General features: G+C 40.7%; 1 protein-coding gene across 3 annotated transcripts; it reads right to left on the bottom strand.

Annotated features, from left to right (window-relative positions):
* Positions 1–367: 367 nt before the first annotated feature.
* On the bottom strand, positions 368–26,434 carry tbx15 (T-box transcription factor 15). Of its 3 annotated transcripts, none has more exons than XM_010880284.4 (8): positions 26,322–26,434; positions 14,224–14,431; positions 12,010–12,111; positions 9,455–9,638; positions 5,577–5,744; positions 5,274–5,338; positions 3,959–4,056; positions 368–2,461 (listed from the first exon to the last, which is right to left on the bottom strand). In XM_010880284.4, the coding sequence occupies exons 2-8, from the start codon at positions 14,313–14,315 to the stop codon at positions 1,614–1,616; spliced, it is 1,557 nt and encodes a 518-aa protein (XP_010878586.1). In that variant the 5' UTR covers positions 14,316–14,431; positions 26,322–26,434; the 3' UTR covers positions 368–1,613. The 3 variants fall into 3 exon arrangements, with proteins under 3 accessions (XP_010878586.1, XP_010878584.1, XP_010878585.1); XM_010880282.4 differs by lacking the exon at positions 26,322–26,434 and adding an exon at positions 21,898–22,372; XM_010880283.4 differs by lacking the exon at positions 26,322–26,434 and adding an exon at positions 21,898–22,372 and having other exon boundaries at positions 9,467–9,638.

The following is a 26,434-nucleotide window of genomic DNA, read 5'->3' as shown; positions in this document are numbered from 1 at the left end:
TTCCATTTTGATCGATGTGTTTAGTCATTGGTTGAAACTACAGAGAGCAGATGTGTTATTGGATACTGTTTACATAATATGCTGGTGAATAATGTTCTCCGTCTTTACTGTTCCCTACAAATAGTAAGTGTGTCCTAGTGCATTTTCCTAAAGCCACGGGGTGGCAAGATGAAAAAAAACAAACATGTTTTACTAATGAAATAAACCCTAATTATTTCTGAACAGTGTGGTATCATATGGCAGAATATCAAGTCTTCTTTGCATGGTTATACAGCTGCTCTATTCTCTGTGTTGTTGTTAGCTGTTATCCACTACATAACGGCACTGACGTCTTACATGGTTGACAACCATAAATGAATCCAAACAATTGAAATGAATTAAAATGTTTATTGAACTTCTGTGTGCTTGGCACCTGTATCTACAGTTTATTTTTAAAGGCCTTTCAAAATAATAATTTTGCTATTTCCCTTTTTTCCACACATTCATATTCGAGATTGATTGGCCCATAAAATTGTATTGTTGCTTGGCACTTAAATACACTTATCTACAACACACCAAAACATACTTTAAAAACTCTGTTTTCTTACTGTCTCTTCTTAACATTCCACACAACAACTTTAACGCTCATGGTTTTTTGCAAGCGTTCCGCCATCTTATATATATGATTCTAAAAAGGTAATCCACTCAAAAATAGTGAAGCCATTCCAGCCTGAGGAGAGGAGTTGATAAGGTTGTGGTTATTTCACTATAATTCACTGTACAGCTTGTTTAGCATCACACTGGACAACATGTCCACTGCAGGGACTGCAACCGGCTGCCATTGACACATATATTGTCCCTCTGGCCTTCTGACCTTTAAGTCATTGACTTCCCCCGTCCAGTAAGTTCTGCAGTTTATTATATTTACTCTCTGTGCCTTGTCCTTCATCTTCCCATCATCCTCTCTGAGCGGCCAGGAGTCAGAAGGGGAAATCCTTTATATAAATCAGGCATCATATTGAAATGAATTATCCACAGCCCTCTCAGTTCCTTCGCGGTGTTGCCACTGTGTTACGGCATAATGTTGTCCGAATATCCTGTCAGAACTGGAGCAGTGGAAGTGAACTTCCCAGATCACACGAAGCACTTGTCAGATCATGTTTGAGGCTGGATAGAGTCCAGCTAGTGCGAAGGCGAAGGAAACGAAGAGGCTTTCATTACTGTTGCACCGCTGGAGATCCATCCACTCCCGAGACTCTCTCCACAGGAACATGGGGGGTGCCACTCATTAACCAACGCCCCGTGTGTCCCCAAAGTTGGGGTACAGTGTTCCGAACAGTCACTGAGAGGGTCAGGTCAATGTTTTCGCTGTGCCCTTATAACACTACTGTGGTAATTAAATAACAGTTTCGCTCCCTAGTTTAAAGCCTGTGGGGTGAAATTCAAAACAACTTATCACAACAATAAATGAAAAGTCTTCCTTTCAATTTTTTTTTTTCTTTTTTTTTTTTTCAAGGTTCAATTTGTACCTCAGTATTACAAACAACGCTAAATGTAAAACAACTCAACATCCATAGCAACATCTCGACAGATCTGTCACATTGCAGAACTCGCAGGACGGTGACAACCCTGTTTCACACCATGTGCATAGACATCTGAGAGGAGGAGCCGTATTGACGGCCATCACAGGCTCCACCGCCCTGCTGGCCAGATGAGGGACTGCCGATCACGTGCATGCTGTCCATGCCACCGTTGGACAGGTACTGGCGCTCGGCAAATGCCCCCGCAGGGGAGGAGGAGCACAGGAGGCCGGGCTGAGGCTTCTCGGGGCTAGCAGCTAGGCGAGGGGAGGTGGGAAAGTTGTATCCATACAGGTTGTAGGGGTTGTGTAGGGAGAAAGCGTTGTAGGAGCCCTGCTGCACATGGTGGTGGCCCCCGCTGAACATGTGTGCGGAAGAGGGGGAGGAGCCTGAGGTGGAGGAGGCGGAGGAGGAGGAGGGGCCGGAGGCGGAGCTAGCGCCCGCCTGCATCACATACTGCAGCTGGGAGGCCGAGAACGAGGTCAGCTGACTTCCGTAGGCATCCATCTTCCCGCCGCCGCCGCCGCCGCCGCCGCCTCCGGACAGACAGCCGTGGCCGCCGCCCTGCATGCCCGCGGCGATCAGGGAGGAAGTCCTTTGGGGCAGGAAGGATTCAGACTGCTGGGCGGAGGACACGGCGCCCCCTGCTGCCTGGAGTCGTCCATAGGAGCTGTCTGCCAGGCCTCCGTAGCCCTGCAGGGCCGCCATGTTGCTGCGGGCGCAGGCTGGGTACTCAGACAGGCCCATGCCGCACAGCTGACTCTCTCTGCAGCCCACGTTGAAGGTGTTAGGAGCCAGGTGGAAGGTGGGCGGAGAGCAGGAGGGGGACAGGAGGTGGGCTGCACCAGAAGGGGAGGGGGTTCCTGTGCTGGATGTGGTAGGGGAGGTGCCCGTGCTTCCTCCTGAAAAACACACAGACACACAACACAAAGACTGTGAGACCGTGAGCCAGCACTACAGAGGACAACAACAACACAAGCACAAACTGTCTCTGCTGTTTGATCTTAACCCCGTTAACAGTTTAATGCTGACACATCAGCCATTTAATTCACTGATTAGTCTAGAGGTTAGAGCTTCTGACTAGAAACGTAACATTTCCTAGATTGAATCTTCGTGTGAACAAGGTGAAAAATTGGTTCTTCTGTGCTTAAGCAAGACAGTACACCACAGTTGCGCCTAGGTCGTTGCTGAAAGTAAGACGCCGCTCTTAAACATACCTGGTAAAATAACTGTAAAATGAAATAACACCTTCACTTTTTCAACATCTGACTTTAAGGGCTAATTGCATGACCGCATTACTTCTTTTAAATAGTACTATTTATGAGATCTTAAACCTGCTCATAAATTTAACAGAACTTGTTTCGGAGCCTAAATGTGGCTTCAGTTTGGTACAGCACATGTCTGGTCAACAGAGCTTGCCCCTTTTCTCAAGCAATCAACCATTCATAATATAGACATGTATGGAGTTAGAGAAAAAAAATCTCTCTGGACATAACTTTGCAAGCAATAACTCAAGCTTCAAGAATTAAATGATGGCTGCGGGATCTCACTTACATATTTCATTATTAATGAGAATTTGGCCCACATTCCTTTTTTCGTTAGAGAAATTCAGTTTGAAACCAACTAAAGAAAAAACACACTGCATAACTAATTCCGGACCCTTTCTTGGCCCGGAGTTCCGATTCTGACTGCGCCATGTGCCTCTGACAGAGCCGCTGAGCTGTTCTGTTCAGCTCAGTTCTGCTGGGTTCTGTTGGCCAGGAGAGGGAGATATCATAGTGATGTCATGTTTTCCCTCTCTGGTCAGGCCGGGGTTAGAGCAGCTTCAGCGCGCCGCTGAAGGGAATTGTTGATTAACCCGATGGACGGGCCCCTGGTGCCGCTGGGGGGTATCGGGTGGAGGTGGGAGGGGTGACAAACAGCCCACCTCTGTGTCCTTTGCGGTGGTGTGCTCAAAGTTCATCAGCGATGCGACTCTAATTAACGTCTAATCGGTTTGGAGGGGTTTGTGATAACAAACAGATGTCGCCACGGACAAAACACTGAGCGGCGTAATGTCATCAAAAAATACTCAAGAGGAAAAGATTGTCTTGATTTAAGCGGCCGGGCCTGTGAAACAAGCCATGACGTCACTGCGCTGGGTTGCGCACGCTGGGGAGTGAGGCGGGAGGCTTTCACTAATACCAGTCATGTCACAAAGCCTTCCAAAAGCCATAGGGTTAATTCATTAACGATTTCATTTCAGGGTCTGGCGGAACGCGAAACAGTTCAGCCGAGTCCAAGTCCAACAGGCGTGCCGAAACAGGCGCGAAGGACTTGGACAACTGATGTGTGAGGCAAGGGAAGGACGGCGTAACGTAAATTAGGACGTGGTTCAGGGACAGTTGCGACGTGCACACCTTGCTGTTTCTGCATGTTGGTGAAGTCCTCAAACGTTAGGGTCCTCACAGGTGGTCTCCAGAACGCGTAAGTCTCCATGATGGCCTCCAGACCAGTCCTGTGTGAGAGAGAGAACGAGAAACTGAAACAATGGGGGTTAGTGTGAGGGATGGGTACATTAAAAAAATAACACGGCCAAGGCCAGGGTTGTGACAGCAGAAAAGATAGTCAAAAGAGCTCGAATGAGACGTGGGGAAGGAAGGGCTGAAAACAAGTGAGATCAAGAGAGAAGAAGTGTAGTGAGACTGGGAGGAAACCCAAGCCGTTAAAAGGAGCAGGTTTTTACTGCGATCATAAATCTGTGTGACGTTTCATCTAGAATCTGTACACAGTTCTCCTTCCTGTGTGATTTACTCCTGTGTGCGCCGCTGGGCCCTGTCCCAGGGAAACAAGGGCCTGTGCCGACCGTGTTATTTTAGGGCCAGAAACACCCGGGCCATTTCAGCTTGTTAGCGCGCTACGCTAATCACACTGAACCTGGGCATCAGTGCGCTCATTCATAGCGCTCCGGACTAAAAGCAAACAAATGCGCTTTTCGCCGTTTTAGCTCATAAAGTAATTTGACACCAGACATAATCCAATTGACGACATAGTCATAATTTAATGCCTGAGAGAGTTCTATATTAAGATATAAATTCATAGAGGGGAAACAGCTCAGTAGTTCATTTACAAATTAGCTTGTGTAATAAGTTCTGTCTTTTATTGGTTTCAGCTCGCTCTAATGTGGAATAACTACCCCGTTTAACAGCAATGAGGTAAATGACTATCACGCACTGGTTCGGGGTGTGTATGTGTGAGGATACATACGTTTTCTGTCTATAAATATCGTATTCCTGCATAATCTTTTCATCTGTCATTTTCTGCAATGAAATTCTAATGCCACTTCATAAATCAGGCCCTCTATTGTTTGAAAAATGAAAAAAGATGTCTCAAATATCTGTGCCGATAATGCTCTCCAGATGGGAGTGGAGCTTTCATGTGCTGTGGATCTGGTTCCGTGTTATATATGATAATTCTGATCCAGAGAGAGACAGAGGGGAAATGGTGGAAAAGGAGACAGCGAAGACAGAGATAGAAAGGGTGGAAAAGCAAGACGAGGAAAAGGGGGTAACTGATTTTATGTGGAGCAGCATATGGGATTAGGGTGTACCTCGAGGGGATTATTTCCATATTAAAGGACACGTTGGAGAAAAGGACAGATTTACGCCGCGCAGCATGGCGAAGGCCGCAACAGGTTGTATTACATTAAACTCTAGTTAGCGGAGAAATATATACCTGTTTCGGCCCGAATCCCGAAATCCTTTGGCAAAGGGGTTGCGGTCTATCTTTAGTCTCGTTATCTGTGGGGGGGGGGGGGGGGATACAATCAAAACATATTACATACATATGAGCGATGCACGTGCTGTGGAGGGAAACATTGGATGTTTAAATTTAAAGATTCAAAATAAAGGAAAGCGAATAGAGGAATACACGGAAAACCCCTCCCGGAGTTGACTGTATCAAAACTCAACTGATGCTAGCCAGACCTGCATGGCAAGGTGGCATTACGTAAAGCCAAGTAGGTGGGTGGGGTCAGACCTGTTGGTTCTGGTAGGCGGTGACCGTGGTGAAGACTGTCTCGGGGAAGCTGAAGGTCTTCACTCCCTCTCCACTGGGAACAGGCTTGGTGGGGGACAAGTCACTGCTGAAGTCCTTCCTTATCACATGGACACGAGGCTGGTACTTATGCATGGAGTGGAGGATTATCTGAAACCGCAATGAAACCATAGTGGTTACGTTCTGAGTAATTCTGTGTGTGTGTGCTTGTGTCTGTGCTTGTGTGTGTGTGTGTGTGTGTGTGCACATTTGTCTGAGCCCCTTACTGTTATGAGCGTAAGAATGTCTGAGCTACATTAGAGCTGTGAATGTTGTTGAGAGGTCAATGGAACTTAACCAAAACAATGGAAAAACCAGGGAAAAGCACAGGCCAAAGATCACGTGAGAAATATCCGATAATCTCCTATTATTCCCGCTGCGTGAGCAGACATTTAACTTATCATTAGTACGCAATATTCACACTATGATGAGGTAGAAATCACAACAGGATGCTTATACGGACCACAGCCTCAGAATATGTTAATGCCTTCATCACCAATCAACTGAATTACGGATAAAGTGTGACTGTAGACTAGCTATGCTACAAGCTAATACAAACGGGAGTTAGCACTAGCTTCAGACACTTTCTAAAGCTGATGAAGACAACTTCGACATGTTATTCCAAATACTGTATATCCAAATCCGACTTCAGTAACAACATTCTGGGTCCGGTACAATAAATAAATCATGATGGATTTGACAAACTTGGTTTGGTTGGATTTTTGACTGAGCCCCAACGATGCCGTCCCTCTTCTACCCCCCACAGTCTGCATTCCACTGACCTCTTTACTGCATCTATAAGGAACATGAGTCCACACTTCTGATGACAGTGGGGGAGAGTTAAGTCTTTAACACCAGAGAGCCGGACCAAGGCGTCAGGCTACGACGGCCCAGCCTTCCCTCCGGCCCTCTGTCTGCTCTTAATTACAGCCGAGTGAAGAAAACTTCCCTGGAGCCGCAGACAACTAAGGGGGTCATTTCAAACAGCTATTGGGAAAACAGTACCAAATAACAGTGACAGTTAATGTAATATTCCAGCTAGGGCCGCCCATTCTCTTCACCGGGCCCCCCCTGCTCGGCCCACGGGACCCCCAGTTAGGACCAGGGTTCTGCCTGGGGCTGAGTTAGGTCATACACTCACACGTATACAATATGAGCTCACAAGAACACAGGGAAGCCCAGGGATATTGTTTGACATATAGTTTGTTGTCAACAAACACATGTAGTAATGTAATTTACGGTAACAAGCCTACTGTAGTAAGGCAGTGATTTCAGTGACATATGAATCAGTAACATACAAATCAGCTTTGCAAATCAGCAGCGCACATTTACTTTTGCCCTTGTTTTAGTCGTAATTCACTTTTAGTGTTAATCATATTTTATTCATTTTATCTGCTTTTAGTTTTAGAACTTGGGAGAATTTTAGCCTAGTTTTAATCACAGTCTTTTTAATCTAATAATAGTGCATTTTCTTTCCCATTAAATTATTCTTAAAAATCCCTTTAGCACATACAGTATTCAGAAAGTCTAATCTAAATGCCTGCGATGTTCCATTTGTGATTATGGCCTTCCAACTCACAGCAACTCCCAATGTGTTTGGGAGCATCAAAGATTGAAATGTGGCCACCGATTAACATCTCACCAAGCCATTCTGCTTTTAATCACATTGCTGACCCACCAAGGACGTCACACATTATCCAGCCAACCACCATGACTGAGCTTGCGGGCGCCCCAGGTTCCCAAAAGGAGTCACTAAAGTGCAATGAGGCATGGCAGCGTCCGGTACCCACCCGAAAAACCCAGGAAATAGTGCTGAGACAATTCCCATCATCCTCTGACAAGACCTCTGGACACCGTGGCAATTCCGCAAATAGAATTAAAACCCTGATTCGAACGAGGCAGCTTTACCTTTTTCTGTGTTTAATTTAAAATCACTGCTTCAAGGAGATGCGCATGTATCCTAGAGGCCGAAACACCACTTAGCTAGTGTTGCAGCTGATAGTTCAGACAAAAAACGCCACGTATTAGTTTACCAATTTATTAGAGAACTTATTCACAACAGTGTACAAAACTACCAACAATAACGTCACTGTAATATTATTAATAGCAATGATGAAGGTATGCAGTACCGATACCCCCGCAAAGGAAAGACAGAAGCAAACACCCGCATAATAGTACAACCGTCAACATCCGACTGAGTGAGTATCCGGACCGATCCGAACGATTAAATAGACAGGTATAAAATCTGACATAGTGATTGGAGCGATCTGGTGTCAGCTGATGAGTCGCTGACCAACTACCACTCAGGTTTCCTGAACTGGCTGCACTAATTCACTGATACAACATTACATCTGATTGGAGCTAGGGAAAGAGACAGAGAAAGTTCCAGTTTTTCCACGACGGTTCCAGAATATTAGCGTTCATTATCAGCACAAAATCGAGACTGCTACTCCAGTAAACTGACAACTTACAGACCATATTCACTGTTAATGGCTGGACGGCCCAACAAAATTATGGAACCCATTTTGGGTCTAAGCACATTCATAAAGATACGCTTATTGACCTGAGGATATTAATACGACTTCACGTCACTTCATTATTTAACATGTACATTGTTTTTTTGCGGTCAAACTATCACTTGTTGTGGATCTGTCATGGCGATTCACCACATGCTAAGCAGCAGACCTTCAATCTCTCAAGCTCTGGGAAAACTGGTCAGTGATGGATGCAAATAGTCAGCTCTGACTGTCTCCCTATCTTAACCGTTGAAAGGTGGAGAATCTGAGCTTTTCAAAAAATGAAGGAAATAACATAATCATTTCGTCAAATCCGAAAATAAAAAGTCATTAGCAAGAGTTTTTTTCCCCAGCTCTCGTTATTGGCAATGACATTGTTGAGGTTTTCTCATCCTAGTCACTGTTGATGAAATTACCAATAGAACATTAAAACTTTTGATAGAGAAGTTTGACTGTTATGCAAGTTAGAGGATGAAAGGAAGCATGATGGGACAGTTGCCCACCAATCTGCCGTGCGGCTTCCCACATAGGAAGTTCCAAAATGTATTTCCTCTCGCCCCCAGGCCTCCAGGGAAACAAAGGGCTTAAAACAAGACTGTGTGTGAGAGAGAGAGAGGCCTTGCCTGACTCCCTTCAAAAAATGCTGCGTCTAACACCCATCTGTTATTACATTTGTCAGAAGAACAGAGCTGCGATATCATCAGCTGGCCGGGTGGAAAACAGGCTCATACAAGGAGCGGAATGTGCCAGCCCACCAGCGTCTGACTATGCTACAAGAAGCAACGGGAAGCCATTTTGAGTGCTGATTTTAAATGATGTATCTCTCCATCACGGCTGGGAAGGTTGAGTCCATCTTGAGTAATGGCATTACCTAGCATCCCTAAATCAGGAGCTCAATGGAGAAACAAATTTTCACTGGCTCTTCTGACTGTTCTAACAATGTCGAGGCCCTGTAATCAAAGCAATCTGGACAGTAACAGCCCCTAGTTGTTGTCATGAAGAGATCCATCTTGTGCCACAACTACTTCACGGCTTATCAACTGTTTAAGCATCAGTCAAAAGAGGCAAATGAATTGAAAACACAATTTTCTTGAGACTAGTCTTATACAACAATAATAATCAAACTATTCATAATAATAATTAGGGGCTGCTTGTATTTCAAACATGTTTAAAGTGTATTTTATACGTGTGTGGCCCTCTCACAACCTACATTTGCCACTAAATCCTCGTATTAACGTACTGCCGTAAAAGTGTTAGCGTACAGGTTTAGGAGGGCGGATGCTGAACCAAATGAAGCCGGCTCACCGGCTCACTCACATGACCCTGGTCATCCAGCTCATTGTTGGTGAGCTTAAGCTTGTCGAAGCTGACCACCTGTCTCATCCAGGTGTCCCCAGAGGCCAGAGAGTCCGGGTGGATGTAGACTCGCGGGGGCACAGGGGAGTCTGCGTTTCCAGCCACCATCCATTTAGAGCTGTGGTACACATACCTGGAAGAGAGACACACCATGACAGCGGAATCAGCGCCGAACCTCACTTCACTTTTGAGCCTCTTTGTTTTTCAGCGCTTTTTCTAAAGTTGGTGACTTCACGCGCGTTCTGTGTTGCAGATGCCAATCTTGCTTTCAGTAGAGACATCAAATATCCCCACTCAAACTACATATGCTTTTAACGACATATTTCCAATTAAGCCTAGTCATAACATTTTATGTTGCATTGTGAGTCAGGGTACAATATGGCCGCCCCACCCAGCACAGAGCCTCCCCCTCTCTGACTGACTGGCTGGCTGGCTGATTGAGAGGGACTCCAGTCCACTGTAGCCCCAGCCACAGCTGTTTGTCTTTAGTTCTGGCCATGCGCAGAGTTGAAAGTGCTTAGCTGCAGCGCCTCTGCCAAAGTCATCACTCAGCAGTAAAACAAGGACAAAACTTGAATTTGGACTCTTTGCTATTGCCTAGCAGTGTTCCACCAGCCTGTTTGTCTATCTCTTTCATACACACACACACACAGGCTGGACCACTATGTACACACACACTTTCTACCCTCTAAAACACACACACACATACACACAAAGACTTGACCTCAGACCAAACACACACCTAGAATGCCAGGCGTTTTGATGTAATTTCCTGTTTGGAGTGCTGTTTAGGGTTACGCTCTGTGTAGCAGAGAAAGTGTTAAAGAAGAAAGAAACCATAGCCCCAAACAGGACTGGAAATGTGATTAGTCCCCTTTCATCTCCTATAAATGTGTCATCTGGCTCCAGCACAATCAATAAAGATCGGACTTTATGTGACACCCTTCGGGACAGATGGGGAAGAGGGACGCAGCCCCTCATCCGAGACCACACTTTTTACACATACACAGACACAACATATGTACGCATGCAACTCATCAAGCAGATATATACTTCAACGGACACAGAAATTCAAACATACGCACACTATAAACGGACACACACTTGCCCGAACCGGCGCTGTATATTGGGTTACCTTACTGACAGAGTAAGTATCACTATTACATTAGCCTGGCCCATGGTTGACTGGTGTGTGTTCCCAGTTTGCATCATTAAGTCAGGTCCTGTGTATGAACATGTGTTTTCTTGAGTGTGTGTGTGTGTGTGTGTGTGTGAGAGAGAGAGTGTTTTTACAAATAGAGGATGAAGACCTACACATTGCTGGTGTCTGTACTTTTTGTTTGTGATTCAAATTGATTCCAACTGTCCACACAAAAGACAAGTCATTTTAGGAGATTTAGCAAGCCCAGTAAAAACAAGAAGTTCCTGAAGAGAGGCTGAGAGCCTAAGTAAAGCAAGTAAATTCCAATAAAGGCTGCATTTCCAAACCCCAACTCCATGAGAAGTATGAGCCTCTCTAGTGACAGCTCGGAGCTCAGTTTGAAAAGCCCTGTGGTAAATCCCCAGTCAAGAAGAAAATCCTATTTCATTTTACAAGGTATTTTGGCTTCTAAAATCCTGTGATATTTTGGTTCTCCAGGCCGTTCCCTCTTAGACAAATGCTGCAGTCAGTGAAATAGTAAGGGTTCTACGGTCCCTCGAAGAAAAATGTACATCAATAAACAAATGGGGAAAATAACACATAACTAAACAAATGGAATTAAGAGGGGTTAATCCATCTTGAATTCAAGACAACCCAACTCGTCACAAAGTATGTAATTTTATCACATCTGTAGCACAGCTATACCATAACAGCTAAGACACTGCAGTATGTCCACAGTTCTGCCACATCACCGGTGAATAACATTTTGAAAGGTGTCCAAAAGCTGAGGTAGCAAAGCTCTTTCTTAACATAATATTACTCTATGGTCAAATGACCAAGTTCATAAAAGGACACCGTCTTGCCATTTCAATGTGAATAAAGCTACCAATGGCATAGTCAATGTCTACCCTTACCTACATTATATGATAACTATGTTTCAGTTTCCCTCTGGTCCCTTTCTCAGCCCCAGACAAGATTTTCCTTCAGATACTTCTAACGGAGATATTCATCATAAAAAAAACTATCCCCAAGCTTAACATAGAATAATTGACCTTGTTCCAGGCTCCATTTAGATGTGTGTGCATATCTGTATTGCTTTTCACCAAATTAATTGCACAAAAAAAGACGTGTACATTTGTTGTTTTGCTCTTGGTCGGTATTTTTCTGTCATAAAACACACAAACAAACATTTCATGAACAGTAAACTATGGCAATGGAGTTGGAGATTGTGCCTATTTTGGTTTGACTGAATGCGATCGTAAATTGCAGACATGGAGATTGTCTGTTCCAACACCACGGTCTAGTTCACCCGGCCCACAACACACGCCCACCTGAAAAATATATTAGGATGACGTCACCATACCTGTATCTCTTGTTGTCCACAGGCACGATGTCCATTGCTATGTAATACTGCTGGTGTGGGTCCAAACCGACAATCTTTACTCGCATTGCAGGGAACATCCGCCTGATCAAGAAAGAAAGGGAAAGAGACTGTTACAGTAGCAACTCAGACTTATTAATGAACTGGAAAAGACAATTAGGAAAAGACAAGGAATTAACCTTGCACCATGTTGAAATTATTGCCTATAATTCCATCCATGAGATCCGAAATAAATGTCAATGTACCGCTGGGTAAAATTTTTAAATGCTTTCATGGTTTAAAGTTTGACCAATGTCTTGCCAGTCATGTGAGGTCATTTTCACTCTCATCATAACAGCAGCTACACAAGTAATTTTATGATAATTCATTCAAATGTATTTCTCAATGTTCCATGGCTTCATTAAATAAATATTATTCAGATTAAAGAAAGTAGGTAAATTAATCCTTTAAAAGGCATGAAACTGTTAAATGCAGGAGCTGGCAACAAATCACTTATCCTTAAAAAATGTGCAGACAATCAAGAGACGTTTGTTAGTAATGCGAATAAAACCACAGCAGGCAAGTACGTTTAAACGCGAAAACAAAGACATATTAAAAGTAAGACTGCTTCTTTTTTTTATTCCTAATTTTACACTTCAAAAGCTGCATTTTTCTTTTCATTTAAACGTAGTAAATCTTCACCCTCGTAATGAGTAAAGAGTTTTTTTCTAACTTCCTTTCTCCTTTCTCCTCTGGATTTAAGGGTTTATTATTAGCAGAGGCATGAAATACATGAAGCCAGTCGTGTATGTATACTGCATTTAAAAGGGGAGTAATTATATTTATAGGGCGATTATCAAACATAAATCTTATTCATGAATATCTTGAAAACATCGCTGATCATATATTGTATTGGTAAGCTGATTTGTGTTAATATATGTATATATAAGACAGTAGTACAGTTGTGAACATAAAACGCTACAACTAATCTACAATAGAAGTTCGAAATGATACTAATACAGTCTAATTTGTAGTGTTGCGTGTTTAACTTACCAAAATGTAGTTAAACACGCAAACCATTCCTTGCCATATCTCAATAAAATCATGTAGAATAAATGCCAGTTTCAGATTAATTTAGATACAAGACAAAATTAAGTATTAGATATATAGTCTAAGGAAATGGAAAGACAAATATGTGCTATACAAATATCCATATCCGTATGTTATGCTGATCTGCCCTCTGTCTCTTTAATTTATGTCAATGTATGTCAATTTAAACCTACAGAGGAGTTTTCCAGAACCAAAATCAAGTGCATTTTAAAAGTTGGTCCAAGTGGGTGTATGGTTATATCTAATTGTTAAATAAACACATTTTAAAATAAAAACAAGAAATGCTCATAACATAGCCTATAGAACACACCTTCAGAAAAGACCAAGGGCAAAAAAAAGACATGTTCCCTTCTCATATTGCGTGATCGTTAAATTCAGAAATGGACGGGAAATAGCCCGCGCTCCATGCGAGAGTGCGCGGGGGAAAGGTCATCTTGAGAACAGTACTAGGTTAAGTTATATGCTCGGTTTGGGTTGTAATTGCTGCCCAGGCCAAAAGAGCAAGGAAACTGAAAACATGTTTCAAAGAGATTAATTAGAAACAGTTCCTTTCTTCCTTTCTGTTCTCTGACATCAGCCATGGAATACCCTCAAACGTCATGTACGGCCTGTGATTACAAAGCGGCCCTTGCGCGTCCGGAGTCCATGCCCCCATGTGCAACACATTAGCACCCTCAAAAACAGCGTTAGATGGGTAATTCTCATAGCGCAGAACTCGTCTTTTGCGCAGAATTGTGCTAGGTGTGTGGGTGAGTTTGTGTGTGTGTTGTGAGAGTGCCTGTGCATGCGTGTGTGTGGACATAATAGGCTATGGGTACAGTCTCAAAGTCCACCCGCTGTGAAGCCGAAATATGTTTTTAATAACTTGGCAAAATTGAGCAATTACCATTTCTGGGTTTGCAGAGAACTTCATAAACAATTTTCGTCATCAGAGACAATCGACCGTGAAAAATACAACGGCCTACAGGCCTACTCTGCCCAACAGTAAGATAGGGCCAACAAATAAAACACGCAAAGCTTATTCAAAACCGTATCATAAAGCGCAAATAGAAAATATAGTATATTATCAGAGGAGTTGTAATTAACAATGCAGTAGCTGCTTAATACCTTCCCGCTTTTGTGATGATCATCTCCGTGCCAATTTCATGGAAGCGCTTCCAGAGGTCTGCACACTGAAGCTCCACCTGAATCTCCTCCATGGAGGCAACCGGTGAAGGCTCGCAGGCGGTCGGGGTCAGGTCCGCTGGGGAGCCGAAGGAGCACGAGGTCCTCTCAGCAAGACCTTCGCCGTCCGAACCCGGGCTCGCCTCGGAATCTGTGGAGGTTAAAACGAATATGAAAAACTTGTCTTTGATTATTGATCTGTTTTTAGAGTCTTTGCCCCATTGAGGCCAAATCACCTGCAGCAGAGAAACTCAGAGAACCGACCAAAACGGACTTGGATTTCAAAGATGGAAATATAAATATGACTAGAAAACCTATTAAATTTGCGTTTGAAATTTGATAAAGTATACCCAAGATTAATGCGGGCTTAACTTGAAATGTGTAGCATATTTTTACATTACGAAAAAATCACACACAAACGAAATACTTAAAGCAAAAGAACAAACCACATGCTACGCCACAGTCAGAAAGACAGTGAAATTATTAAATAGTCCTAACAATATAAATGTGGTTATATGGGCCTAACAACCTGTCTATATGAATGGAATCCTATATAGGCTTATTATTCGAATAATAACACAGAAAATACGAACTACAAAGCAGTATGTGTAATGTCATATATAAAGTTACAACAAAGCCAAAACAAAGTTTAAAAAAACGATAAGAAACTATATTTCCCAGATTAACTGTTCCTTGTTTCTAAATAAATATATTGCATTTAGACTTACTACAGGCTGAGGCATTTAATACTAAGAACAGTGATGAAAAACATTTACCAATGGATACATTCTGAAATAATTAATTCTGAATTAAAATTTGTTACAAATGTACAAATATTTGCCAATATGTAGTATTCTGTTCTGTATTTGAGGCCCTGACAACATGTTGCTTTGCCAAGACAGTTTATGCAGATGCCGAATCTCTGAGAGCTTGGAGTATAACCTAGGATTTAGCAGGGCTGTCCCTAGCATTTCGGGGTCCTTTAGTAAAATTTTGTAAAATACAAAAAAACAAACAAAAAAAATGTGATTTATGGCAACACTACAGATTTTGCCATGGGGCTTACAGAGAAAACAATTAAAGTAAAATGTCTTGCAAATGCAATTAATTGTCATTTAGCAAGAGAAATATTTTTTAAAAGCAAATGTCTTGCGATTTTACACGTTGCTATGACGCATGCCATTTTAATATTAAATCTGAGTTATATTTATGATCGGTTGGCATTCCGCATTACTACTCCCAGTTTAAAAAGCTGGCTAAATGAACTGCTAATGTAAATACTGGACATATCTTACATAATTGAGAGGCTGTCAGTGATGACATAATAAGAGAAAAACTGCTGAGCCAAAATCGTGACATTCAACAGTAAGTAAAATACCAAAAAAAGGTAGTAAACTATTTGTTTGGGGGCCCCCTAGTGGCCTGGACCCTTAAGCAGCCACTCACTGCAAATCTGCCTGCGGGCCCGCCCTTCGTCTAACCACTAAGTTATCACCACCAGGAAACAGAGACAAAAGCTTGGAGTGAAGACATGAAAACACAGCAGGTAGGACAGCTTAACCAGAGACGAAGAGGGACATAACAGAGATGAGCGTGAGAAAGTGAAAGACAGATGAGATAAGAGAGATTGGTGTGTGTGTGTGTGTTCGTGTGTGAGAAAGATAGAGGGGGGGGTGCGGAGAAGGGGAGTGTGAGAGTGAGGAGTGAGACTTTTCATCATCCTCTTGAGAGATCCTTTCAGCGTAATAGTGGTGATGAGCCTCTCCCTCACACCCTGCGTGTGAGCCGCGGAACATGGCAGACAGAGCGCCTGTTGCATGGCTCAAACAGCCTTACAGCCATCAGTCACTACGCAACGAGCAGCCATACTTTAGACAGGAGGCCAGGCCAGATGTCTGTGCCTGCTCAGAGCCATCATGGCTGCCACTGCTGCTGTCCCTGCACTTTGCTGTCGTTAAGTTGTATCGCGTCCACCCAACTAGCACTCACTAAGTTGCCGTTCTGTCCTGCTCATGTCACCAGATCAGTCCCTGCCACCCACAGCTATCCACTGTCCCCCTTCACAATAACAGCATGCTGTCAGTCTTCCTAACTGTAAGTTGCTCCGGGATAACCATATCCTGCTGAATGACTGTAAATATGTATGTAATCACCGCAACCATGTGCAGAGCTACAGAAGTATGAGAAAGAACAGTACTACAGAACTACGGGGTGGACCGAAGCATACAGAATGTGGGAGACAACGAGAAAGATGCAGCTGACAGTTATGTTGAAGGTGGATGTAGAGAGAGAAATTGAAGGCTAACCTCCAGCACATTGCTGACTAGGCAGACAATCATAGGCAGTACACCGATTAAGACTACAACCACTGCTAAACAGTGAGGAACACCACTTACTTTACCAAAACCTAATTAACTCATTTGTGGTTAGGCAAGAAGACATTATCTTGTGTTCGGCGTCATTAGATGGATAATGGAAACGGTGCGCACCATGTCATTTGAACATGGATAACTAGGCTAACATTTGGTTGAGATGTAGACCCTTGAGATTACAATATTTACGATACTGAATCACTTTTAAAGATTACCAAATGTTAGTTGAATATCCAATGTGATACAACTGTTATTTCAACAACTTAAAATTCAGCCACATTCCAATGTAAAAACAGTGTCTACATGTTGTTTTAAGTGTTAGTCAAATGTCAATCAATGCACTTTTCACCTTTTTAAAGCCCAGAAAAGTTTAAATAGCAATGCAACATTGAATATTATGTTAATATGACAACTAAAATAATACATTTCTAGGTATCTTAACATAAATATGAAGACATTGATGTTTTATTCATTTTATGATTGAATCGTAGGCTTAACTTTAAGTTATTTTAAATGAAAAGGTATTTTATTATGTCAATACAATCAAAAAACATCTAAAGGAAAAAGAAAATTATTGGATAATTCAATCTGTGCCCACTGACTTATTCTGACTTCAATTACAGTTTGTCTACAAATTAATAAATGATAGGCTATGTTGGATTCAAGTCTCCATCTCAACCAAAAATCTGTGTGGTACAATGGTCCAAACCACTACCTCTGGTGAACATGTACCACTGCAAAATGGATTTGAGTCCAGCCAACTGCGCTTTCAGCAAAAACACTCTCCTCTATCTTTTCCCAGCCTCTCCCCTGTCCAAACTAAATATGTTAAATAATAATATTAGTTATTATTCTATATCTTAGACTTTTGGTTGAAACAGGAGATGTGAATCTCACATGTAAATTAATCAACTAAACAGATGGAACCAAAAGATACATCTCCTTAAATTATGATAGTTGGTTATGATGACAACCAAATACAGTTTAATATCACAAAAACCCTTACTCTTGAGGCTTACATTAACTCTTGTTACATTTTGTTTAATCCTGGATGAATTAAAATAAAACCTGTTGGTGATTTGCAAATGCTATATGGGCCTAAATGTCATCATGAATGTTAAAGTGTGATAACATTGACTAACTCGGTTAACACTAAAGTGACTTTGGTAGCAAGAGTTTTTTAAGTGGGGCACACTCAACAATCATTCCCAGATAGCACAATGATAATAGTGAGTGATTAATATCAAAGAAGCAAGGCCATGGACTTAGAAACACCCCTGACTGGGAGAGCAAAGTGTAGCTGTAAATAAACCGATTCTCCAGTTGGAGTTGCTCCTCAGCCTATACATTTTTTTCTCCAGATTTTGGATGGTTTAAGATCTGATGTTGTACAGGTATAACCTTAACACGTGCTATTCAAGGCAACAAAGTCACCCTCAAAACAACAGTTGATACGTTGTGAATGTTGTTTTCGTCCAACGTAACAAGTAGACACACAAATCACACTAATAAAAAAAAAAAAGTTTGTGCACAGTCGTATACCCATGGTGTTTGTTAATAACTAGAAGATGCAAAGACTATAGATTTCTTTAACTAACAAAAATGTGTGGTTGTGTCACGAATGAACAGGAACAATCGGCTATTCATATAGAGTATGACTGCATCTGTTCATTAGTGATCCTTACACTTCCCATAAAAGGTAAACCCTTCCTATGGAAACCTCTACGTTCATGAATAGAATATGCATTTAATACAGTTGTAACAGAGTGGGTAAGTAGCAACCTACCAACCATGAAATTGCAGAGTAACCCAATCCACCAAAAGCAGAACCACCTGTTTCCGTGTGCATTTATTTCAGACACAAGTTAAGGAGATGCAATAAAATCAAGATTAAACCTTTATAATAGTGCAGATATGTTGTCTCACATTTTTGGCTTTTCTTCTGAGTGAAATAATTTCTAAGGCACACGATGGTTCAGAGATAAACAGCTGTCATTTGAATTTCATGCAAGTGAGAATTTAATTATAAATTATCACGATGCAGCCTCGATGTGACATTGATAGGTTAATTTTGGAACATCAGAGCAAAGAATAATCACAATACTACTAACTATCGGTGGGCATTTTTTTAATTTATTGTAAATATTTTTTCAACAATTCAGTGACAGCATGCAAATTCTGCTGCGTCCTTACAGGCATTAAAATCACTTGAAAAAATTTGTGTACATGGTTATCTATATTATAATATCATACCGTGACTACTGTCAAAGCCTTTTTCCACTTACAGGCCAGTAATTGGCTATCTATAAGGGATATGCCATATGTTGTTTTGTATTTTCAAATCTCGTAATTTAGCATTTATTTGTAAATCCAAAATTTAAAATAATGTATCATATCATTCCAGGTTTCAGACGCTCTGTCCCCTTCTCTTTAAGGCACAAAAGAACGCAATCGCGCGCGCGCGCACACTGCTTCCAGTAGGTACAGAAATGTACACTTTGGATTGACAATTAAATAACCCAATTGAAAATAGGCTTAGTGACATTTCCAGGCCTGAAACTAATGTTTTTTGTAAAACATGTTGGCTCTCTGGGAATAGATTGCAATTAATTTAATTAACAATTGTTTGTTGGTGGTTTTCTTACTCGTCTCCCAAGACGTGCCTTTCAGTAATGCTTATATGACCATGCCGTTCGGTTTCAAAGCCTCAAATGGAAGAAAAGTAATTATGTAAAAACGTGTAACCGTACAGGCTGACCACAGAGGCTAGATGCTTTCAATGAGGGCTGGTCTACGCGTCTGGAGGCTATTGTCAAGGGCAAGTCTGGATATTCAAACACTGTTCTGTATGACTTAGAGCTTTGGTGCCAACCTGCCTTTTCAATCAATGACCCTAACTGAAACAGCTCATGTGAAACGGTGGAGGATTTAAACTGTCATTGACAGATTGACTCGCTGCGGATGGTATAACTGATACTCTGGATCTCAGCTGTGAACAAATTTAGTTTTGTTCTCATCATTTGTGAGGCATCATCTAAATACACAACACTTGTAACTGCGCATCACGCACCTGGTACGCGGCTGGCAGCAAATTCTGTGCGCTAGGTTCATTTTCATGAAGGCTTCACAGCCATGCAGCTCGAGGCCTCAATAATGAATTGGAAAATAGTAGATTAACAGATTGTGATGGCAGATAATATAATAACATGAATTATAAATATTATTATGACTAGGCCTACTTGCCTAAAATAAATGTGTATATGTATGTATAGGTTTTGCGCATATAATCATTACTGTAAATAGCTGCCCAATGCCAGGCCTATTTTGATCATTAGCTAAGCATGTATAGATCTAGCCAATATAAATTTTATAAAAATCAAGAGGGACTCAGAGAATGGTCGAGAAAAGGCTATAAGACTGCTGTGAATCCAAGTGTATTGGAAATTGATTGGAATATTGAGAAGTTGGCTTACGATATCTGTTAGGTGTCTGTTTTTAATAGTCTATAATGAGCCGGTGGAGATAATCAATTCGCCTACGATTCATATGAGGCCTAAGAGGATTCGAATAGGATATGGAACATCTCTTTCGTCATTCAGTGAGGTAGTTCATAATAATGTAACGATATTCAAGCCAAAACCTCGAGATTGAGTCATTCACGTCTGCTTTTGACATTAGCCACTCTTCCAGGAGTTCAATGTTTTTCAATTCAAACCTGCCCTCAAATCTCACAGGTCATCGAAAAGACCAGTCAGTAAGTCGATTTTCTAAAACTAAATCACAGATAAGTTCGTTTTAGGTTAGCACTAAATCGCCGTAAAATGTTTGCATTTTAAAATAGTTAGTAGGATATAATGTTTTTTTTTTTTAGAGGGCAGCCTTTCCACCATAAAATGTCTGGAAAGGGTAGGCTCCTGTACTTGTATTCATTTATCACCCAATTTGCTACAAATTGAAAATGTGTTGATATTTGTGATTTAGGAATATCAAATTTTGACAGTAATACAAACTCTGAATATCTTCTAGACTAGCCAGAACTTTGTAAATGGCATCTTAAAAAAAGTAATATTATTAAATAAAATAGATTGTATGGCTTAAAAGTGATTTGACTAGGCTATTCTGAGCATAACAAAATAAGAGCAATATGGCCAAGGATTGACTGAAATCAGGTAGGATTTTTTTCCCCATTTGCATTAATAATCAGCATATATTTGTAGACAAAACTGAGGCGTCGCTTCAATATATAACACAAAGTGTTACACGTTTTTCTGCCTTAAAATTTTTCATTATAGTCATATGCTGCATACAATTCGAATAGAAAATATAGCTAACACCAAGTGCACAGAAAATATTATTGGCCTATTCACACTCACGCTCTTAGCATAAGGCCTACACACAGGAAGAGTCATTTATTTAGATATACATTTCATATAATTTAAATACGTTCTCTATGGCTCTGCACACACGCATTTTCTCAGTATATTTAGACACAAAAGCATGCGCGGAACCCACACTCTGCCTTTGGTGGACTATAGCCTACTATACATACGATATTGATATTGGTATGGCACGGAACAAAAAGTTAGGACTTGGATTAAATCACACAAACCTCCGTAAATATATTGTAGCCTCTCATGAATGAAGATAAACCGTATATGTTGAATGTCGCTGCACTTGAGTCAATGGCCAATTGTACTACATCAGTAGAGGCACGAGTGAAATAGAAGTCAGAGCCATTTAATGCTGTAAGGCCTCTGCGAAAGGAGAGGACAGTGGGCCTAGACGGGACGTTTGCCTTCTACCACTTCTATTCATTTGGAAGACAATGATAATATATAAAATTGCACAATATTGACATTCTTCAATAGGATACTACGACGTTCTGACTCAAATTCCGAGACAATTATTTAAGTGATAGCATTTATTTAAAATCAATAACAAGGGCCTACCTCCATAGTGAATTTAGACCTACACAAAGTTAATACATCGGTAAAATAGTTTGATTATTGTTATTTAGGTATACTAAAAACATGTACTATTTATGGACACCATTAGACTACAGAGGTTATATTATTCCACCATAGTTATCTGAAGAACAAGTAAAAACGACTCATTATCTTAGAAATGACGTTGAAATAGTTGTATTTTCAGTATTCCACTTTTCCTTGAAATATAATCCATATTTTTGAGATGAAAACATAACAATATTGAACAACCCTGAAAGAGGAAGTGATTACGCACTGACCGGGGTCGATATCCAGACAATGCCCAGGATCGTCGCTGTCTCCTAATTGTCCGTCCGTGGCGAGGCTCTCCATAGACAACTCCAGCTCCTTTTCCTCCCAGCCCCGGAGCTTTCTCTTCTTGTTTGACCCGATCAGGGCTTCCACCGAAAATGCGTGCGCTCTCGAGCTTAGAGCAGCGGCAGATCGCCTCCTGTCACTCATTTCTCACAAGTCAAATCCACCAGAGGGAAAACAAAAACTCCGTCCACGCAGCAAGCACAACGAAAACACGCAAGTCAGGGTTTACAACCGTGCAAAACTCGCCAATGACGAAAGTAATCCAAAAACTACAACTAGAAATTGAGTTTCAAACCTCTATAGAAATAAAATGCCATCCCTACGGCGCATTTGATTGCTCAAAAGTTAGCCAGAAAATATATTAAATGCTATCGGTCGCTTTTTGTCTCTCCGTTCTACTTTCCAGCCTGTTTCTTTTTCTTTCTGTCCTTCACTGCTCTCACTGATACTCACTTCTGGATCGCTTTTTTTCAAAGCGTTAAGGGCAACCCTCTCGCTCACTGTCAAATCCCGCGCGTCCAATGAGAAGCATAGAAAGAGAGAGAGCCAAAATGTGTCAACCAATCGCAGATGAGAGAAACAATAACTCATGGAAGATGAATCCTAAACTGGATCCTGGTAACTGAACATCAACTAAATTAACATCGTCAGGGCTTTATGGAAAATATAGGACAAAAAGTACTTTATCATTATTACTAAAATATTGTTAATGCGAATGAAATAGCTAATATGCACACACTCATAATAAGACAAATATGATATCAATAATTATTTGAATTACTATGACAGGTTCTTTTATTAATCTATATTCAGTTGGGAAATAATAAATTGTAAATAAAAGTATCCACATTAACGTAATGAAAGAGCCGAGAACAAGTGATATTTATAATGCGAAGATATAGCCTGAAGGATGGCTAAGTGTCCTTAATTTTGATAAGGAGAAATATAATTTCAGACTACAATTTACTGAATTCTAACTGCATGAATATGGCTTTATTGGTTTCAAAATTAACTAAATTAATTAAGTTAGCCTATATTAGAACTCCATGAACAGCTGAAAATCCACACGAGCTCAAAGACCGTGACAGGTGGTCAGGTCAGAACCAAGATTATTTGTTTAAAAGGAAATAGGCCTATAAAAGAAAATCTGCAATTAAGTTATTAAAACCAGTGAGGGTGGTTCTTGTTCTGAATTGTGAACTAGATTCTAGAAAAGTGTAAAAATAATATGCTGTTTAAATTGCATTGATGTTTCCTCTTGTTGCGAGTACAGCAATAGCGCAATCGCATCTAGGCATACTTAATGAATAATGTTTATACTTTCAAACATTTTAAATAAAGAATAGACACGTTTTCCATTTTTCAGGTCAGAAGATTTGGCATACGTTATATAAATGTCATGCTTCGGATATTACACGTTTTATTACGTTATTTGTATCCGAAAACGTGAGTTAAACACTTTTATATGTGACTCAAAGAAATAGGTGGCCCAAAAAAATACATATTTCGGCTACGGGAGACACTGATCAAAATGTATTAAGTGAGGAGCCTCTGTTCTTCTAGACGAATGTCTGAACACTAAAGCGTTTGTGCAAACGTTTATCAAACAAATAAAACCAGAGTGCAAAACTTCCCGTGTATCAACATAGTTTTAGATCACCTTTTTATTAGAAAAGTGCGTTTGAGACTTAACTGGAATCAAACGAGGTTTCGCTGGGTCAAATCCACATAATAAAAAGTAGCTAGGTAAAGGAATCACTTTGAAACAAGCCTAGCCTTACTTTTATTTTATTACCGGGATGAATGAGGTCTACAGATTGAATAGAATGTGCACCTATGGCTTTGAGACTTCTCTGTATAGGCTAATGAAATGAGCTGTACAAATAACTTTCTTAAGAATAGTCTTAATAATAATCTCCATGTTCGGGTTTAATAAAAAATATGATATTGTGCTGTATTTTATAATACTTAATTATTAAATAATTATTGTCTGTATGCAACCCTGATGCAGTAACGGAAGGGAACTACATTTCCAATAAATACACTTCATAAGCAACTCGTTATTTTGAAATGATTAACCTATATTAATACGCTAAATAAAAAATAGAAATGTGCAGTCAAATTATCATTAACGATAACAAAGATTAAACGAGTTAAAAACGAAGATCAATGTAATTCAAGGTATTATTGCTGATCGAGGGCCTATCAATGTCGACGTTGATGTTCATAACCTGTCAATTGTAAAAAGACCAAAATACTAACGTGGTGAAATAACACAAACTTATCCTTGTTTCATGCAGGTATGTAGCATACAGTCCAATTTGTCTTTTACTTGGTTTCAGATGAACGATTGGGCAAGAAGAACCTAAAAAGTCAAACGGGAGCGAGGTTTTTGTTGCGCGAATAATTGCGAATATCTGTAACCACCCCAAACCGGCAATGTAAACAAGCGTCAACTATGATGAACATTCCATAGATAGGTCTATAACAATATTGTAATGCGCAAACGCTAAAACACTTAAAACGTGTTAAGCATGTTGCCATCATGCCAGGATTTAGTGCCCCTTGTTATGGCCACGTAGCCATAAGATTGCTGAAGGCAAATGTGTGCTTAATGTTCGATATGCTATTCCAGAACAAAGAGTCTGAATCCCTTAGAGCCACAGAGAAGCACTAAGCCTTATAATCTTCTAAATACTGCAGCACTGTTGACCATTCAGATCCCAAATTGTGGTTACTAAAAAGTGTGAAGGATGTCATCAAAGGGTTTTTCATAACGGCACTATTATTTGGATAATTAAATTGGGTTGGCTAGTTTAAACTATCCAGCCGGGTATAATTTAGTCCATTATAACGTGGTTAAAGTCTTTAACACTCAACGTTCTCAGTCAACTAGTGCTAAAAATCGTTTAACCCCGTGACCTCGGCGAAATAAAACATTAAATAGAGGACACGGGTCAAGACGCAGTAAACTAACCAAAATAACAATCTAGACATGTACACTCAACTGACACGTAAGGGCCTCTTGCCAGTTTCAATGTAGGGTCTGCATTAACATGTTTTATATGCACTGCTATTTAAGAACCTACTAAGAGTGTTTCCCATTTATTCACTCTTGCTAGAACTTTAAGGCCGACTTTGAACTAGGTGTGATACAGACATCGAAAGACAATTGGCGCTACTCTCGTGTCAGCTGTACCATTCAAATTTTACATTTACATTAAAAGCATTACACAATACCGACAGATCAGTTCCTAGGGAGATAGTAACCCATGGCAGGACAGGCTATTGGGGCTGTGTATTTATGCGCAGGCTAACAAATATGGAGTAAATCACACATTTGTCACAACATTGCACACGTTGTCACACATTAGAAAAACAACTGAATCAACAATTAAAGGCAGTAGCATAGTGAAAAAATGCAACTCAGTAAACATCACGTTTGCCTAAAAAGTAGGCTATCGATCATTTATTGATTACAATATGTTTTAAAATACATCAGTTTAGCTATCTTTTAATTCATCTCGGTTTACATTCGAAGCATCTGTTTGTCCTCCACTTATTCGTAACAACTGCAATAGGCCTGCTTTAGCAACTTCGTATTGTAGGAATTTCGTTCAGAAGTTACCGGACGTCAATTTGATAGATTGCCAAACGTCTTGATTCTATATTTAGTGACCAGGATGGTTAAAAAACATAGCTCGCTTGTTGATTCCCAACTGCGGAGTACAGACAGTGTTTCAAACATGCACATTTACTGCAACAACCGAACCCGTAGCAGGCGTTTCCCATAATCCAAGGCAAAGACAACGTTCGTAGCCTAAACATTTACCTGTCGATACTAAAAGGATCGAAAAAAGGTAGTGCTGCTCTGAGATCACCTTACATTATAATGACAACGCATAATATCCCAAAAAATATTTTACAAATATTGAGTCAACAATATGTCTGCAAATATTTCCGCAAATATTGAGGCAACTAATTCCGTTAATAAAAATAAAAATCAGCATCATCCTCATAACCCGAAAATTCAACATTTGCTAATTGCGCACCTGCCGAATATCCGGAACAAAACTCAATTGGGCAAAAATAAAAATACGAATAACATTTCCATAAGAAAATGCATTTGAGACCATATTAGTTAGGCTACACATTATTTAAGGGTTATGTATTTTACACGATGAACGAATAAATGAATAGGCTATGCCTATTAGCTATTATGCTACCAGTCTACGCCTAGCAAAGCCAAACAAAAACGTAAACAAAACGAATATGGTGGGCAACATTCAAAACAGTTAGTGTTAATTAACTTACAAAGTTTTTTTCCCACCATTACATTTTTCAGTTTTAATTAAAATACAACTACCTTCATTGCAATCTGGGTCCAGTCATATGTGTTAGGAATGTAAGTGCCTTTTTCAGTCCAGCGAAAGTATTTCACCGACTCTAGAGGAGCAGGCAATTCCGACGGCTGCTCTG

The sequence above is a fragment of the Esox lucius genome, chromosome 16, assembly GCF_011004845.1.
Source record: "Esox lucius isolate fEsoLuc1 chromosome 16, fEsoLuc1.pri, whole genome shotgun sequence".
Taxonomy (NCBI): domain Eukaryota; kingdom Metazoa; phylum Chordata; class Actinopteri; order Esociformes; family Esocidae; genus Esox; species Esox lucius.
This window is presented reverse-complemented; position numbering and strand designations above follow the sequence as displayed.